At 26.3% G+C, this 16,948-nt stretch overlaps 4 protein-coding genes across 6 annotated transcripts; 1 reads left to right on the top strand and 3 right to left on the bottom strand.

The window, feature by feature from the left end:
* Positions 1–754: 754 nt before the first annotated feature.
* On the bottom strand, positions 755–1,777 carry LOC134831928 (small ribosomal subunit protein uS2m). The gene is made up of 2 exons (XM_063845767.1): positions 1,641–1,777; positions 755–1,574 (listed from the first exon to the last, which is right to left on the bottom strand). The coding sequence occupies exons 1-2, from the start codon at positions 1,660–1,662 to the stop codon at positions 814–816; spliced, it is 783 nt and encodes a 260-aa protein (XP_063701837.1). The 5' UTR covers positions 1,663–1,777; the 3' UTR covers positions 755–813.
* A 262-nt stretch (positions 1,778–2,039) lies between these two features.
* On the top strand, positions 2,040–3,496 carry LOC134831929 (ER lumen protein-retaining receptor). Its single transcript, XM_063845768.1, has 5 exons — positions 2,040–2,289; positions 2,356–2,615; positions 2,678–2,824; positions 2,884–2,989; positions 3,044–3,496. Exons 1-5 carry the CDS (start codon positions 2,199–2,201, stop codon positions 3,076–3,078), a joined length of 639 nt encoding a protein of 212 aa, XP_063701838.1. The 5' UTR covers positions 2,040–2,198; the 3' UTR covers positions 3,079–3,496.
* A 1,104-nt stretch (positions 3,497–4,600) lies between these two features.
* Positions 4,601–7,987, bottom strand: LOC134831925 (6-phosphogluconate dehydrogenase, decarboxylating). Its single transcript, XM_063845765.1, has 5 exons — positions 7,894–7,987; positions 7,727–7,835; positions 7,556–7,670; positions 6,610–6,995; positions 4,601–5,585 (listed from the first exon to the last, which is right to left on the bottom strand). Exons 1-5 carry the CDS (start codon positions 7,899–7,901, stop codon positions 4,758–4,760), a joined length of 1,446 nt encoding a protein of 481 aa, XP_063701835.1. The 5' UTR covers positions 7,902–7,987; the 3' UTR covers positions 4,601–4,757.
* Positions 7,988–9,490: 1,503 nt separating this feature from the next.
* On the bottom strand, positions 9,491–14,251 carry LOC134831315 (flightin-like). 3 transcript variants are annotated; one of them, XM_063845023.1, is made up of 5 exons: positions 14,233–14,251; positions 14,095–14,155; positions 11,302–11,502; positions 10,430–10,582; positions 9,968–10,205 (listed from the first exon to the last, which is right to left on the bottom strand). In XM_063845023.1, the coding sequence occupies exons 3-5, from the start codon at positions 11,430–11,432 to the stop codon at positions 10,160–10,162; spliced, it is 330 nt and encodes a 109-aa protein (XP_063701093.1). In that variant the 5' UTR covers positions 11,433–11,502; positions 14,095–14,155; positions 14,233–14,251; the 3' UTR covers positions 9,968–10,159. The 3 variants fall into 3 exon arrangements, with proteins under 3 accessions (XP_063701091.1, XP_063701092.1, XP_063701093.1); XM_063845021.1 differs by lacking the exons at positions 9,968–10,205; positions 14,233–14,251 and adding an exon at positions 9,491–9,959; XM_063845022.1 differs by lacking the exons at positions 9,968–10,205; positions 14,233–14,251 and adding an exon at positions 9,491–9,959 and having other exon boundaries at positions 14,091–14,108.
* Positions 14,252–16,948: the final 2,697 nt, after the last annotated feature.

Raw genomic sequence — 16,948 nt, forward strand, 5'->3', positions numbered from 1 at the left:
CTGCGAGAAATTTTCTTTCGAAATTTACTTTTCTTGTAATTTTAGAAGCTCAAATTCAAATTTAATTAAAGTTTAAAGAAAATTGGAAAAAAATTTTGAAGTTCGACTTTCGTTTAAATTTTTTCGAAAATTTAAGATTTGATAATTTTTATCCGCAAATTTTCGAAGTTAAACCTCAGTAAAAACTTTGAATTTGTAAAATTCTTTTTTTTTTTCTTCAAAATAATTTTTTTATAATTCTCTCAAATTCAAATAAAATTAAAAGTTTAAAGAAAATATTCGAAAATTTGTAATTTTTTCGAACTAAATTTTCGAAGTTCGAATTTCGTTAAAAAATTTTCGAAAATTTGAGATTTGATCATTTGAAAACAAATTTTAATTTAAAAAAAATTTTTATATTCAAAGGTTTGAGAAATTTTCTTTCGAAGATTAGTTTTTTTCTTTAAAATACTTTTTTTTATAGTTTTAAGTAGAAGCGCAAATTTAAATAAAATAAAATTAAATTAAATAAAAATAAAATTTAAAATAAAGAGAAATTTCGAAAATTTGTAGTTTTTTCGAACTAAATTTTCGAAGTTCGAAATTAGTAAATTTTTTTTTTTTTTGAAAATTTTAGATTGTTTTTTTACTCTTTCTTTGAACTTAGATATTTTTCAAAATATAACAATTAAATTAAATTTTCGAAAATCTTACTTGTGTTCGAAAATTTTATTTTATTTTCGAAAATAATTTTATACGAAAATTAAAAAAAAACTTTCAAAAAATTTCTTTCTAATTAAATTTATTCATCTAGTTTTGCTTTTAAATTTTTTTTCACTTTGCATCTTGTTCCATTTTCTCCTGCGCCTCGAGAGCCAATTTCCTCTTTGCCTTGCCCACGAGCACGGCATTCTTAAACAATTTACAGTACAATTCAATGGCAGCTGGCGAGTCATCATTTCCCGGCACCGGATACGTGATCAAATTCGGATTGCAATTCGTATCCACAATTCCTATCGTCGGAATATTCATCTTTGCCGAGTCCCGAACTGCCGTGTGTTGCGCCAGCACATCGTTCAACGTGTTAAAAAAGACACACAAATCCGGCAATCGCGTCACCGCCTTAAACTGCACATCAGAATTCGTAAAGGCTCCGCCGCGCCAATATCTGGTATGAGCATATTCGCCGCACTCGAGAGCCATTTTCTCAACCATGTGTCCCGTTTGCGGGTTTCTATTGAAAAAGACAATTATACCGCCACGAAAAGCAATGTGCGCCGTAATATTCAGCGCTTCACGTAAATGTCTCGCTGTTTGATCCAAATCGAAAATCAAGTGACCCAAACGTGATCCGAAGAGATATGGGCGCATCCGATCGTCGAGCGAACCTTCTTTGTGCCCGTAATGAACGCGAGCATTGAACAAGTCGCGCACCGTGAATGTGTTGTAAACGTTAAAATAGTCGGGAACTTGCAACGAGGGATCTTCATCTTCGTCAACAATTACTTTGGGCAGCTGTGTTGGTTGGGGTTTCGCTTCTGAGAGAGTTGACTGACTTCGAATTGTCATGAAGGAACGAATTCCCGAACGAAATGCTAAAAAAAATGAATTTTTTCGGTAAGGCTTTGATAGAAAAATTATAAAAAATGATAAAAACTTACAAAATCTGGAAAGAAACATCATGAAAAATGGGCAACTCTTCTTATTTCGACCTTAAAATTAATTTTTCGTGAAAAAGCAAAACCTCAAAAATGTAGAAGAAAATTATAAACACACTTCTTTGACAGTTCTTTGTCCATTTTCAGCTGTCAAAATCGGGGTTTCGTATTTTCGGTACAAAAATCTTCCGGTTTTAATTAATTTTTAATTTTTCTTTAATATTTTTTAATGAAAAAATTAATTTTTTAAAGTTTTTCTTTGAAAAAATTCAAGAAAAATTCAGAAATTTTAATTAAAATTAAAAATTCTTTTAAAAAAATTTATTTTTTTTATCAAAAATTAAGAAAAATTAATTTCAAACCGTTCATTTTTGAAATCGGCATCATTCCGTACCCCAACTTCCTTTGGTGTGACGTGTTGGATAGCGAATCAGTGTTGTGTTGTCATAAAAATTCCTCGTCTTTGCGTATTTTAAGTGGCAGACAAGGCAAAAAATCACCGAATTTCGGCCCCATTTTGACGGAAATCCACGCAGCAAGTGACCCCAAAACCGCAACAAAATGAATATTTTCCGATTAGCTGGCGACTTGTCGCATTTACTCGCCGTAATTATTCTCCTACTGAAAATATGGAAGACTCGATCGTGTGCAGGTAAACCGGCGGCTCAATTTTTGCCATTTTCTCGTGAAAAAAGCTAAAAAAATTTCCGCATTTTAGGCATCTCCGGAAAGTCCCAAATCTTGTTTGCCATTACATATATTGCGCGGTACCTGGATCTCGTTACGACCTTTGTGAGTTTGTACAACACGGTGATGAAGATGATTTTCATTTCTGCATCGTTGGCGACTTTGTACTTGATGTACGTCAAATTCCGGGCAACTTATGACTCGAATCACGACTCGTTCCGCATCGAATTTCTCCTGATTCCGTGTGCGTTGCTCGCGCTTGTCATCAATCACGAGTTTACGGTGCTAGAAGTGAGTAAAAAAAAATTTTTTTCTTAAAAAAAATTTAAAAAATTAATTTTTCATATCTTTAGGTGATGTGGACTTTCTCAATTTATTTGGAATCGGTTGCTATTCTTCCACAACTCTTCATGGTTAGCAAGACGGGCGAAGCGGAAAGTATTACAAGTCATTATTTGTTCGCTCTTGGCTCCTACAGAGCTCTTTACATCCTCAACTGGGTAAAAAAATTAAATTTTTCTCAAAAAATCATCAAAATTAACCCGAAAACTCCTTTTAGATCTACCGTTATGCCGTTGAGGGACACCATGACTTTATCGCCATTGTCGCTGGCATCGTTCAAACCATCTTGTATTGTGACTTTTTCTATTTGTACATTACAAAAGGTACGAATTTGTTTAATTTCCGTGAATTTTTTTAATAAAAATTTTATTTTTCAGTCTTGAAAGGCAAAAAACTGCAATTGCCCGCTTAAACACGGATCTGAAGCTACCAAACAACACACAAAAAATTAAAAAATGCGGCCTCCCGATAGTTTTTCAGAACCCGTACTTTCAATTTTCTCGATCAAAGAGTATTTTTTTCACTTATTTCACTTCAATTCCAAATAAAATAGCATAAAAAACGATACAAAGGTTACTAATGTGCATTTTTTGTGTTTACACATACATTATTTAAATTAAAAAAAAAAAATTAAAATTACATAAGAGAAGAGACAACAATAGAAGAGGAACGACAAACAATCATCATCATTGAGACCATATAAATTTATATAACTTTCTTATCAATACAATTTTTTTTTTATTTCTGTGTTTGAAGAAAAAAAAATCGTAGATTCAATATTTTAATTTGCGATAAAAAAAAAATTAAGAGATCTCAAGGTGTTTCAGCTTCAGACCTTGGCCTCCGAAAAAATTCTTTCTGAAACTATTCCAAAGTTATATTCTATTTTATTCTAAATTTATTATTTTTTTCTAATCAAAATTTTTATATTTTTCGCTATTTTTACTATCAAAAATTAAAATTAATTAAAATAATTTTTGAAATGTATTTAAATAAAAAATAATTATTAAAAAATTTTTTGAAAAATTTCATCTTATAAAATGAAACAAAAAAAAAGTAATTAAATAATAATAAACTGTAATTTAGAAATAAATTAAAAAAGCATAAATAAAGATAAAATATCAAAAAAATTGATGAGTTTTTTTTATTATTTTTTTTTAATTTAAAATTTTTCATAAATAATTTAGCTAATGTTCGCTGAAATTTGATTAAAATTTAATTTTTAAAAATTTAATTGAATTTATTTTTATTTTAAATTTTTTGTTGAATTTATATGTGATTATTTTATGATTATAAAAATTTTTATGTAGGTATGTCTTAATTTTTTGACATCTAAAAAAAATATTTTTATAACTTTTTCAATTAAATTTTTTATTCTTTAAAATTATTTTTTTTTTCATAAAAAAAGTTTATTTATTTTGCAAAAAAAAAAATTTAATCAATTGAAAATTATTTTTTTTTTTATAAAAAAAATTATTTTTCTTAAAAAATGTTTAAAAATAATTAAATATTTTTTTTTACTTTTCAAACAATGAAACTTTTAATTTTTTTTTATGAAGAATATTAAAAGACAACTTTTTGTATTTTTTTATTTAAATTTTTTTTTTAATAAATTTAATTTTTAATTTATTTTTTTTAATAAATAAAAAAAAATTATTTAAAAAATATTAAATTTAATTAACATTTAAAAAAATAAAATTTATAAAAATATTAAAATTTATAAAAAAAAAATAAAATTTATTAAAAAAAATATTTTGCCGATAGCAGTCAAAACTTTAATTAAAAAAAAATTAAAAATTTTCATATTCTTGAAAATATGCAAAAAAAAAAAAATTTTAATCAATTGAAAATTTAAGTTGAAGTTAAATTTTTGTAAATTTTCTTACCTTTTTACATGTTTAATGTTTAAAAAAAATTAAAATCAAAAATTTTTCCAACATTTCAATATAAATAATTTATTAGTACAAAAAAAATTTCCAACAATTTCATGGAATGTTTTTAACTTTTTTTCAACAAAAACCCACCAAATCTCTTAAAAACCTATTTTTTTTTGTCGAAGGTAACGATTGAAGACTTTTCAACAACAACTTTTTACGCTTGATAAGTACTCGCAGAGACATTTCCGCCTTGCCCGGTCCAATTGGTATGCACAAATTTGCCCTCCTTGCCCAACAATTCGTACGTATGAGCTCCAAAGTAATCTCGCTGCGCTTGCAACAAATTCGCCGGCAATCTTGCTGCACGATATCCATCATAAAATGCCAAAGCACACGACATCGCAGGCACTGGAATGCCCCACAAAACGGCATGCGAAACAACTTGCCGCCAGGATTCCTGATTTTTCGTCACTGCCTGCTTGAAAAAGTCATCGAGCAACAAATTCGACAAATTCGGGTTACGCACAAAGGCGTCTTTGATGTTTCCGAGAAAAACGGACCGAATGATGCATCCGCCGCGCCACATGAGAGCAATTCCGCCGTAATTCAAGCTCCATTTGTTCTCTTTGGCAGCTTCGCGCATCAACATGAAGCCCTGAGCGTAAGAGACAATTTTGGCGCAATAGAGAGCGTTTTTGATGTGATTCAGGAATTCGGCTTTGTTGGCGACAGTTGCGGCGCGAGAAGGTCCCGAGAGTTTTCCGCTGGCCAAAACACGTTCGTCTTTCAAGGCGGAGAGACAACGACTGAAAACCGCTTCGCCAATTAGAGTAACGGGAACGCCGTAATGCAAGGCGGAGATTGCAGTCCATTTTCCGGTTCCTTTTTGTCCGGCAGTGTCACGAATGCGTTCGAGAAGGTAACCTTCGCCGTCTTTGTACTTTAAGATGTCTTTTGTGATTTCGATGAGGAACGAGTCGAGTTCGCCTTTGTTCCATTCTTCGAACGTTTTGGACATTTCGTCTTGGGACATTCCCATTGCCTGAAAATATTTTGAAATAAAAATTGATTTTTTGACAAAAACTGCTAAAAACAAAATTCTACATTAAAAAAATTTTTGAAAAAAAAAATTAAATTATTTATTCAAATGAATTTTTAAATTAATTAATTTAAAATAAATTTGGTAATAAATGGAAATTAAAAGAAAAGAAAATAAATTGAAATGAAATAAAAATTTTTAAAAATTAAAAATAAATAAAAATAATTTAAAAAAATTCTTTTTAATAAAATAAAAATTTTTAAAAGTTTAAAAAAATTAAAAATAATTTTAAAAAATAAATTCTTTTAAATAAAATGCAAATTTTAAAAAATTAAATATAATTAAAAAAATAATTCTTTGAAAAAAAAAAATTTTTAAAAATTAGGTAGGTATTTAAAAAATTAAAAAATAGGTAATTTGAATGACAAATAAAAAAATTAAGTAAAATATTTAAATATAAATGCATGAATTTCAAAAATTATTTTCAAAAATTTTCAAAAAATATTTAATCAATTTTTTTTCTTTCAAACTTTAATTTGATTTAATTTAAAAATTTATTTCTTTTTTTTTATTTTGAATTTTTCAAAAAAGATTTTCTTAATTTTATGTAGCTTTTTAGAAAAATCATTTAGAAAAACTTAATAATTTTTTTAAATTTAATTAATTTTTTTTATTAAATAATTTTTTTATTATTTTTTTAATTAATTATCTTTTAACCAAAATTAATTTTTAAATTTAATTTTTATCATTATTTTTTTTTTTTTAATTATTTTATTTTTTTTTTTATTTTAAAAATCCATTATTTTTACTAATTTAATAATTTTTTTTTTTAATTTAATTAATTTTTTTTATTATTTTAGTATTTTTTAAAAATTATTTTATCTTTGAACCAATTTTTAAATTTAATTTTTTTTATTATTTTTTTTACATTTTTTTTTTAATTATTTTAATTTTTTTTTACTTCAAAATTCATTCTTTTTATAAATTTTATATTTTTGTACTTCAAATTTCAGTAAAAAAAACTCACCTGCATCAAATGATACGCCTCACAAATCAACTGCATATCTCCGTACTCAATTCCATTGTGAACCATTTTCACAAAATGTCCCGCGCCTCCTTCGCCAACCCATTCACAGCACGGTTCATTCCCACTTTTGGCGCAAATCGATTGGAAAATGTCTTTAATCAAGGGCCACGCTTCCTTATGACCTCCTGGCATCAACGAGGGACCATAACGAGCGCCTTCTTCGCCTCCGCTCACGCCACTTCCGACGAAATAAATTCCCTTTTTCGCCAATTCCGCGCAACGACGATCCGTATCCTGATATTCGGAGTTGCCGCCGTCGATGATGACGTCGCCCGGCGCAAGAAGCGGCACAAGTTGCGCGATAAAGTCATCAACGGCACTTCCAGCTACCGGAAATTAAACGAAAAAAAAAATGTTAATAACGTGAATTAGTGCAATGTCACGTCATGTTAACGCATTGCATTCATATCTTATCTTACGGGAGACCTTGATTTCTTTCTCTCGCTACGTAGCATTGTGAAGTGAAATCATTAAAAGTAACTCGCCCGACGTCTGTTAAGTAATTTATTGCGTCACGAATGATTTTTTTTGTTCCAAAGGCTCGATTTCTATCGATAGAGACGTGAATCAACACGTGACGTGACGTATTTATGCGCAAAAAGTGCTTTGTTGTGATTTTTTTGTCGTAATTTGTTCCTTGAAGTCCAAAATTCATTCAAGTTTCGAACGAATTTCACAAAAAAAAAATTTTTTTTTGCACCAAATCTCGCCAAAAACGTAAAAAAAAATCACAATCACTAAATTTTGTTCTAAATTATTATCAATTCCTACGTGAAATCGAGCACCGTGCGTGAATAAATTGCGCTGCTGACCTTTACTTGACAATGATTTCGATTCTCAATGCACACAATCGCACGACTTATTAATATTTTTTTTAGTAAATTACCTTTCACTAACATCATGACCTTTCGAGGCACCTTTAATTTATCCACCATGTCTTTCAATGAAGTCGCTCCGATGATATTTGTGCCTTTCGCTTCGTTCGCCAAGAAATTGTGGACCTACAAAAATTTCACTTTTTATTTTTTTTATTAATTTTTTTGATGTTTTTTTTTACCTTATCCACAGTGCGGTTATAAGCGCAAACCTTGAAGCCCTTGGAATCCATGTTAAGAATCAAGTTTTGACCCATGACGGCCAAACCAATCAAGGCGATATCGGCTTTGCTGTGATTTAAGAAATTTTTAGCGGAAGTTTTAGGGATTTAGAAAGGAAAATACTTACTCGGACATTGTTGCAAGAGTAAATTTGTGCGGTGCGATTAAATGTTTTGACTTAACAATGCAAGTGTTCGCGAATAACTGGAGTAGTTTTGACATTGTAGACGTAAATTCATCGTATGATCAACAATCATTTTTTTTGTCGCATTTAAAAATTTATTTTTGAAAAATGCGTTTTTAGCAGTTTTGATGTCTGTCCAATATTGTTAATTAATTTTTTTTTTTTTTTGAAAATTTGTATAATTTTTTAAAATATTGTTCAAAAAGTCGAAAATTATTAAAATTTTCAATTCAGAAAAAAATTAAAAAATTTTTAAAAAATCATGAGAAATTTGAAATAAAAATAAAAAAAATCCAAAGAGCAAATTTATTCCAAATAAATTATTTAAATTCAAAAAAATCAAAAAATAAATTAATTAATTTATAAGCATGAAAATTTTGAAAAAAAATTATTTTAAAATGCTACAAAAATGTTAAAATTCTTACAAATTTTAAAATTATTTTGAAATAATAACTAAAAAATATTTTTTTTTTAAATTAATTATAATGCGCTAAAATCAATTCACGACAACTTTTTATATTTTTTTTTATCAATGTATGAATGTTTGCATGTATTGGAAGTAAATAAATCGTAAAAATAGGAGAAACAAGTAGTAGATGGTAGTGAGAGATATTGAGAGTGAATTAGTAGAAAGAGAGTCGGATTAATAATATTGCAAAAAAATATTTATTTTGAGAGCAAATATTAAAGTTTCTGTTGTTTTATGTTCAAAAATTGCTAAAAAAAAATAAAAATATTTTCATTACAAAATTTTACAAATTTTTTTATAAAAAAATATTTTCGACCTAAACGTGACATTAATTTTATCAATTAATTAATTTAAAAATGTAAAATAATTTTGATTTTTTTATCATAAGTTTATCAAAAAATATTAACTAAATTAAATTATTTTTAATAAATTTACTTAAATCAATCCATTTATTTAATTTTAATTTTATTTAAATTAGGTATATATCGTTTGATAAAACATTTTGAGAGATTCTAAAAAAAAATTGAAAAATATCAAATATTTAAAATTTTTAAGAAACTGTGAGATTTGTAAAAAATTTATTAAAAATCACAAATAAAAATAATAAAAAAAATAAAAATTTAAAGATTAAAATTTAATTTAATTTATTAAAAAATTTATATTGAATAAAACAAATTAAAAATAAATAAATAAATAATAAAATAAATTAATTAAATAATTTTTTTAAATAAATAAATAAATAATATTAATAAGTTTTTATATTTTAAATAAATAATTTAATTTTAATTAAATTTAATTTTATTTTATTTTAATTTTTGAATTAATAAATATTTTTTTAAATCAATTAATATTAAAATTTAAATGACAAACATTATAATTTAAAATTAATTAATTATAATTAAAATTTTAAAGATTAATAAAATTTAAAAATTCATAAAAACAAAAAAAAAATCTCTTTATTGTTTTTTTTTTTTTTGAAAAAAATCAACCTACCTCATAATATTCACAAGAAAAATTCTGAATTCTTCAAAAATAATTTTTAAAATAACAAAAAAAAATAAATTTTAGTTTTTTTTTCCATTCTGTTTATTCTTAAAATTTAATGCCACGTTACTTAATTAGGAGAAATTCTTCCAGGAAATTCATACAATTTTTTTTAATAAGAACCAACAAGTTTCTGTTCTTAAAATTTTACGTTCTAAAACAAGAAGAACAGCCAAAAAAAAAATTATTTAAAATTATAACGAACATCGAACATTTTCTTTCTTTTTTCTTTTCACCAAAAAAATCAAAGAAAAACAACAGAAGGGATTAAGAATTTTTGTTTTAACGTAAATTTGTAAGTTTTAAGCGCGCGCACGTTCCATTCTACAAGAGATGAGAGTACTTTGATCCAACGAGTTGAGTGTGGTAATTGTTGAAGGTGTTCATGGAGTTGAAGTGACTCATGTGGCTCAAGGTGCGCGTCAATCTCCGGGTTTCGCGTGAGTGCACCGACTGGTACGAGTGTTGCAACTTCTCGCTCTCGATTTTGTCGTACCTGTGGTTGCCGTACATGAGAAGGATCGGGTTTAAACATTTTTCAGAGACAGATTTTGTTAAAAAGTATGCCAATTTTTAACAAAAAAAATTAAAATAAAAACATTCAAGATTCTTGAATTGTGGAAAAACGGGACAAAACGGAAGCCAATTTTGTTAATTTTGAGCGGAATTTAATTTTTTTTTTTGTGTTTTTTTGTCTTAATGATATAATCTCAAGAGGTTCTGGACAAATGATGAACTATGCCTGTAAATGATATGAAAGAAGAAGGGAAATTTTCTTGACTCTTCTTGAAGAAAGTCTTTCGGTGTAAAGCAATTTTTGGTTATTTACAACAACTACAGGCAAAAAAAAGTTATTTTGATAGAAAAAGTGTGAATTTTGAGAGAAGTCTACCAAAAAAGTGAAGATTTGAAGAAAATTTTGTGCAAAAACGCGGAAATTGTGCAAAAATGGTGAAGGATACTCACTTGCGATTTGTTCGAATCACACGTTCAGCCCAATATTGAGGACGAGGAATATCACGAGAAATACCCTTTTGTCTTTTATCCAAATAGTCGAGGACGTCATCGTAGTAGTTGTACCGATAATCATCCAAATAGCGGTATTGTGAGATTCTTGGGCTAAAAAAATTAATAAAAAATATGAAAATTAAAGTAAGTTTTTTAAAAGTTTTTTTTTTGATGAAATTCCAATTTTTCAATTTTTTTTTAAATTAGTTAATTTTAATTATTTTTTAAATTATTATTTAATTATTTTTTTTATTTTTATTTTAAATTATTTTTTAATTATTAAATTATTATAAAATAATTTAAATTTATTTTAAATAATTTTTTTAATTATTATTTAATTAATTTTTTATTTTAAATCATTTTAAATTAAATTAAAATTTTAATATTTTTTTTTAAATTTAATTTTTTTTTATTTATTTTTAATTTTTTTTTTTTAATTTTTTTAATTTATTTTTTTTTTTAATTTAATTAATTTAAAAGAATTAATAAAAATTAGTTTAAAATTAATTAGAACTTCAGAAATTCACAAAAATTAATTTAAATTTAATTTTTTTTAAATAAAAAATTTTAAATTTTAAGAAAAATTTAATTATGAAAATTATTTTGGTTAAAAAAATTATTTTTATTCAATTTTTTAATAAAATTAATTTTTAAAATTTTTTAGCATAAAATATTAAATTATTTTTAATAAAAAAAATTTTTTTTGTTTTTTATTTCAGGTCAAAATATTTCAAATAATTGTTGAAAAATTTAAAAAAAATTAATAATTTATTAAAATGAGACCAAATTTGTCTAAAAAATGAAAAAATTGCCTCAAAAAAGCGACTCACCGAACCCAATGTTTGAAGATTTTGTTGTCGGTAGCTTTCCATTCGCCGGGTTTCGTGACACCTCCTTCCTCGGAGTGTGAAGGTGCAGCGGCTTCAGCAACGGGTGTTTCAACGGGAGCGTCTTCGGCCATTTTTATTTGTTTTTCTGTTGATTTATTGAGCTGTTTGTCCTATTTAGAAACTCTTTCGAGATGAGTCAACCTGTAAGAAAAAAAAAAGAAATTCTGATTAATATTCTCGACCTTGAGAAATTTTTAAACGTGCCGAAAAATCAAATTTTTTTCTTTTTTTTTAATTTTTTGACAGAAACCACATCGCATCGCACTCACAAAATATCTCAACTAATAAAAGTGTCAGAGTAAATCACCAGACATTTTGTTACTTTGTTGAAGGAGGATAGTTTCGACGACGACGACGACAATGATAAAACAATTAAGAAACCGCTGCCAAAAAGACATTTTCGCTCAAAATTTAAGGAACAAAAGATTTTTTTTCAAAGTTTTTTGCAATTTATCCGCCTTGAACTTGGATTATCGTGCGTTGAAAGTTTTTTCGTGTCGCGCGGGAGGACTTGACAGACACGTCGCTGCTGTTTTGCGGCGCATTGACGTCACATTCCGAGGGATTTCTTTCTATTTTTACGCCTAAGAAACATTTTTGACCTTTAAAAACGCGCAAAAATTAAAATTTTCTTAGAAAAATTCACTCGCAAGACGAATTTTCTCGCGTAAAAATAGATTTTCCAGGTCACCCACTCCAAAAAACAACATTTCATTTCGAGCCACATGTCTTTGCCGTGCCGTAGCATAACCACAATTAATAATAATTAGGTAGAGAAGAATTTCATCGGTGGGTCATTTATCACGAGCAGGGATGTTACTCACGAAATTTGACGAGAAAAACAAGTCAGTCGAGTGACTTTTTTCGTTTCTCGAATTATTGCCTTAATAAATTAATTTTATGGCTAATTTTTGTCGTTTTATATTAATTTGCAGACTCATTGAACAAACATCGCAGCGCAGTGTAGGTGACATAAATGACACGGGATTTGCTTGTTAAAAAAAGTCGAAAAGTCTGTGTGTCGATGATGGTCAAGCAATAAATTTTAAAAGTTGAGCTCTTAAGGTAATTAAAGATTTATTTGAAGAATTTTCGAGCAGGGGGTATAAATTTATTTTTTTTGAGAAAAAAATTTTTTTTAAACCGCAAATGGAATTTAAAAATAATTTTTATTGATTAAAAATTTTTAAAATTAAAATAATTAAAAAATTATTTAATTTAATAAAAAAAAATATTAAAAAATTTATAAAATATAATTTATTTAAATTTTTTTTTATTTTATTTATTTTTAAAAAAAATATTGAATTAATTTATTATTCTAATTATTTAATTAAAAATAATTTCATTAATTATCATTATTTTTTATTTTTAAAAAAATTAATTTAATTTAATTAATTTTTGAAATTAAAAAAATCTAAAAATTTGAATTTTCATCACTAAATTTTTTAGTTATGAATTTTATTAAATAAAATTATTTTAAAATTTTTTTTTTGTGCAAAATTTACCCTCAAAAGTATAAAATGAACCCGATCAATGTTTAAACCCTGCTTGAAAATTAATTTAATTTTTTTATTTTAATTTTTAGTTATTTATAATTTTTAGTTAATTTTTTTTGCAAAAATAACTTATTTTTTTCACTTTTAAATATAAATATTTTCAATTAAATTTTAATTTTATTAATTTATTTTTTAAAACAAAAATTAACAAATACTTAATTTTGAAAATTTAAAATTAATTAATTAATTTAAATTGAAAAAATAAAAATAATTAAATTAAATTAAATTTTAGACATTAAAAAAAATTAATAAATTTGAAATTAATTTATTTTTATTAATTATTTTTTAAATTTCGAAATTTTGAGATTATTTCTATTTAATTTTTTAATTAATTAAAATAAAATTAATTTAATTAAAAATTATTTTTAGACATTAAAAAAAAAATCAAAAAATTTTCGAACAGGGGCTAATTATTGATCCTTCTCATCATTTTTGATCTTTCAGTCAATTACAAACCAATTATTTTCATAAAAATCCTCAAATTTCAAACAAAAAATTTGTGCCCATCAAAAATCAAGTCCATCGTCACCTTTCTCATGTTTCATCGCCATTAAAGAGTTTTCACATCACACGAAAAAAAAAAATCACAGCTAAGCTACTAATAATTTTTCACAAATTTTCATAGCAACGCACGATTTATTTATTACGGCACAGACATTAAATAAATAAAAAATGTGTGTCTTTTATTTTTCTCGTCTCCTCGTCTAATTATTTTGATGCGACTTGTTGCTTGATTTCATTAATAATAATAACTCGTCCGTTTGTGTATATACGACTGTGTTGCATTCGAAGAATTTTAATGTTTAACATTAATTCTTCAAAAAGACGAAAAGAGAATATGATCAGAGGACACTTGTTCTGTCAAATCGCTTTTGCACTCTCAAGTTATTAATTTGAACATAATAATTATGCGAATTATTTTTTGATTTAAATTTTTCGTTCGCTGCATTTTTTATGATGATGACTTGACATGCATTTTACATGCCGCAGAATTAAAAATTTATTAAATTTTGATGATAATTATTCTGTCAAAAATTTTTCGTTTAATAAATTCACTTTTATTTTATTTTTTTTTGTGTTTTTAATTATTGACACGCGCGTTCAAAAATTAATTGACTGGAAATTTTTTTTTAAATTATTTTTTAAATAATTAATTAATTATTATTTTTTCACCTACTTATTAGTCGAATAATTTTTTTCTCAAAAGAATTTTAAGAACGACTTGTTGATCCTGAGACCTGAATTAAGAGACTGAAGCTAGATGAAAATTTTTAAATAGAAAAATCATTATTGGCTTCTGACACGCTTTTCGTACATTCACATAAAATGTCTCTATCACACTCGCAGATGGGGGAGCGCGACTCGTGCGGCGTTTCGTGCCAAGCCGTTTTCTCCAAGCGGAATTTCGAAAAAAGTGAGAAGAAAATTTTTGCGCCACTGAAAAATGTTTGTCGAGATTTTTTTTTCTGAATTCGCTTGCCACCAATATAATTAAACAAATTTAAATAAATAAACATAGAGTTAATGGTCAAATTTTGTACCGCGCTGTCGCATGATGAAGAAGAGGTGAGATAGCTTAAACTAATGAAAAGAGAAGTGTAGACAGAAATGTGTTTTTTTCTTCGTTTGTCTGTGTGTTGATTTGAAAATTTTCCTCAATAAAATATTTTTTTTTTTTGAAAAAAAAATTAATTTTTAATAAAATGTCTGTCTGTTTTACATAAAAAATTGAATTTCGAAATAAAATTTTTTTAGAGGTGTACGAAATTGTGAAATATTCATATTTGACATCTCTAAGAATATTCAGATCTTTATTAGAGATGTCAAATATGAAAATTTCTCAATTTCGTACTCCTCAACGATCACTTTTAAAAATTTTTTTTGAAGTCACATAGAAATTTTTAGTTTATCTTTCGACTAAAAATTATGAAATTATTTCTGAACTCTATAGAAAAATGGAATTTTAATTTTCATATTTTTTTTTTTTAAATTTAAAAATTTTTTTTTTTAAATTATTGATTGAAAATTAATTTTAAATTAATTAATTAAAAAAATATTTTTTTTTCTTGAATTGAAAACTGAATTCAATTTGCTTTGAGGTGAAAGAAATTGAGAAATTTTTATTAAAAATTAAAATTTAACTTTTTTTTTATAGAGTTCAGAAATTATTTTATTATCAAATAAATAAATAAATTTTAGGCGAAAGCTGAAACAAATGTCTATCTCGCTTCAAAAATTTATTCAAAAAGATCGTTGAGGAGTACGAAATTGAAAAAAATCATATTTGACATCTCTAATCGAATTTTAGATCTTCATTAGGGATGTCAAATATGAGTTTTTATCAATTTCTTACTTCTCATAAAAAATGGCGACTAAAAAATCAAATTTTTTGTTTAAAAATCTTTCAAATTTAATTAAAAAACCGCTCAAGTAATTTCTATTAATACAAAAAATCCAATGAAATTTGTGGTAAAAGAGACAATTTTCGCTTTTGATTAGTCTAGCTCAAAAAAATATCTTCATAGAACTAACAAATCTTGTTCTCATCTGTTTTTTCGACCACTCTAATGCACAACTAACTGTCCGTTACCTTAACATGACAACCCGTACAAAAAAAAGTATAATAATAATCTAAATACATGACATCAACTGAAGCGCTTAATATTCAAATTTTCTATTGTCTTTTGAAAAATTTTCCTCTACGTCGTCTTTCTTATTATGATTTTTTCTTATGTTTTCATTCTTTTTTATTTTGAAACACCGAGAGAAAAATCTAAAACAAAATTTATTTTTAACACAACTTTTTTTTTCTTGCACACTTTCGTGCGTTACGAGAAAATACGTTGCGAAAATCGTGGGAAGTGATAACACATATTTTCATTTCTCTAACTTTTTTTCAAAAAAATCATATTTTACGTTCATTAGGAGAGAAGCACGCGTTACGCCGCTAAAAATTAACGGAGGAAAACCGATCAAAGTCAAGGTTCAAAATTTTAATTTTATGTACTAAAAATAACGGTTTTGTCATTTTTTGTTATTTATTTCGTGTAAATAGATTAAAAAGTGATAAATCTCCTCGAAGGAAGAAGATTTATTACTCACTGAGGTCTTAAAGGAGAAGCAACCCCTAATTTTATGCAATAAAACATTACACGAAAAAAAATTGAGCACGATCCAAATTTACGCGGCAAAATTTTTTGAAGGTTAGAATTTATTTTATGGATGTTTTCTCCAGTTCGCGTGTTATTTTTATAATTTTTTTTCTGCGTGCTCATAAATCACAATGGACTGTCTCATTTTGAGACGACGCTAATGATGTTTACGAGCGTTATCACGACGAAAAGTGCAAAAACGCGGCGATTAGATCATCAATCGAGAACAAACCAATGCAGTCCAAGGCATTTTCAAAGTCAATTTTCTATGCAAAAAAAGAAAAATGTCGCACATTAACATGAAAAATGTTTCTATTTTTTCGGTGTTTCGTGTTTTTTCGGGCTAATGATGTAGAAGAGACGACAGCAACGAAGAAAAAAGTAGCAAAACAAAAGGAAAGAAACGAATAAATTGGCACAAGTGTTTGAACGTAAAACTACAAAGAGAACAAAAAACAATAGATTTTCATTTTTTTTGTCGTTCGTTGATGTTTTTTTTTTGTTTAATTCAAACATTTTTCGAATAACTTGCGAAAATGTTTTAAACACTTGACATTTTTTGTACTAAAATAATTTTTTTTAGTACTTATTCCGTACTTTCTGGAACATCCGTAGAGGGCGCTGCTTCAACAACTTCATTAGAAGCCTCAATTGGCGCCAATTCTTCCACAGCAGCTTCGATAGCTTTTGTTTCGAGGTCTGGATTTGAGAATTCATAAACATTTCCTCCGACAATTTTTCCTTCGGGACGTTCTTCGTGGATAATTTTGTCATCTTTTAACATGAAATCGATCAGGTGATCCAATCTGCAGATCAAAAACTAATTTCGAGTTGTTATTTAAATGAAATGAAGACAAATCTTACTCTAAAATGATTCTT

Source organism: Culicoides brevitarsis, chromosome 2 (genome assembly GCF_036172545.1).
Source record: "Culicoides brevitarsis isolate CSIRO-B50_1 chromosome 2, AGI_CSIRO_Cbre_v1, whole genome shotgun sequence".
NCBI classification, from domain to species: Eukaryota; Metazoa; Arthropoda; class Insecta; order Diptera; family Ceratopogonidae; genus Culicoides; species Culicoides brevitarsis.

What these genes read in the sequence shown, in the direction of transcription:
- LOC134831315 (XM_063845021.1), bottom strand. Translation starts at nt 11,432, where the DNA reads ATGGCCGAAGACGCTCCCGTTGAAACACCCGTTGCTGAAGCCGCTGCA. An exon ending in ATCTTCAAACATTGGGTTCG is followed by an intron (nt 10,583 to 11,301) that starts GTGAGTCGCTTT and finishes TAATTTTTTTAG; the next exon opens with CCCAAGAATCTCACAATACC. An exon ending in GTGATTCGAACAAATCGCAA is followed by an intron (nt 9,960 to 10,429) that starts GTGAGTATCCTT and finishes CGGCAACCACAG; the next exon opens with GTACGACAAAATCGAGAGCG.
- LOC134831925 (XM_063845765.1), bottom strand. An exon ending in ATAACCGCACTGTGGATAAG is followed by an intron (nt 7,671 to 7,726) that starts GTAAAAAAAAAC and finishes AAATTTTTGTAG; the next exon opens with GTCCACAATTTCTTGGCGAA. An exon ending in AGGCGTATCATTTGATGCAG is followed by an intron (nt 5,586 to 6,609) that starts GTGAGTTTTTTT and finishes AAATATTTTCAG; the next exon opens with GCAATGGGAATGTCCCAAGA.
- LOC134831928 (XM_063845767.1), bottom strand. Translation starts at nt 1,662, where the DNA reads ATGATGTTTCTTTCCAGATTTT. An exon ending in GATGTTTCTTTCCAGATTTT is followed by an intron (nt 1,575 to 1,640) that starts GTAAGTTTTTAT and finishes CATTTTTTTTAG; the next exon opens with CATTTCGTTCGGGAATTCGT.
- LOC134831929 (XM_063845768.1), top strand. Translation starts at nt 2,199, where the DNA reads ATGAATATTTTCCGATTAGCTGGCGACTTGTCGCATTTACTCGCCGTA. An exon ending in CTCTTTACATCCTCAACTGG is followed by an intron (nt 2,825 to 2,883) that starts GTAAAAAAATTA and finishes AACTCCTTTTAG; the next exon opens with ATCTACCGTTATGCCGTTGA. An exon ending in CTATTTGTACATTACAAAAG is followed by an intron (nt 2,990 to 3,043) that starts GTACGAATTTGT and finishes TTTATTTTTCAG; the next exon opens with TCTTGAAAGGCAAAAAACTG.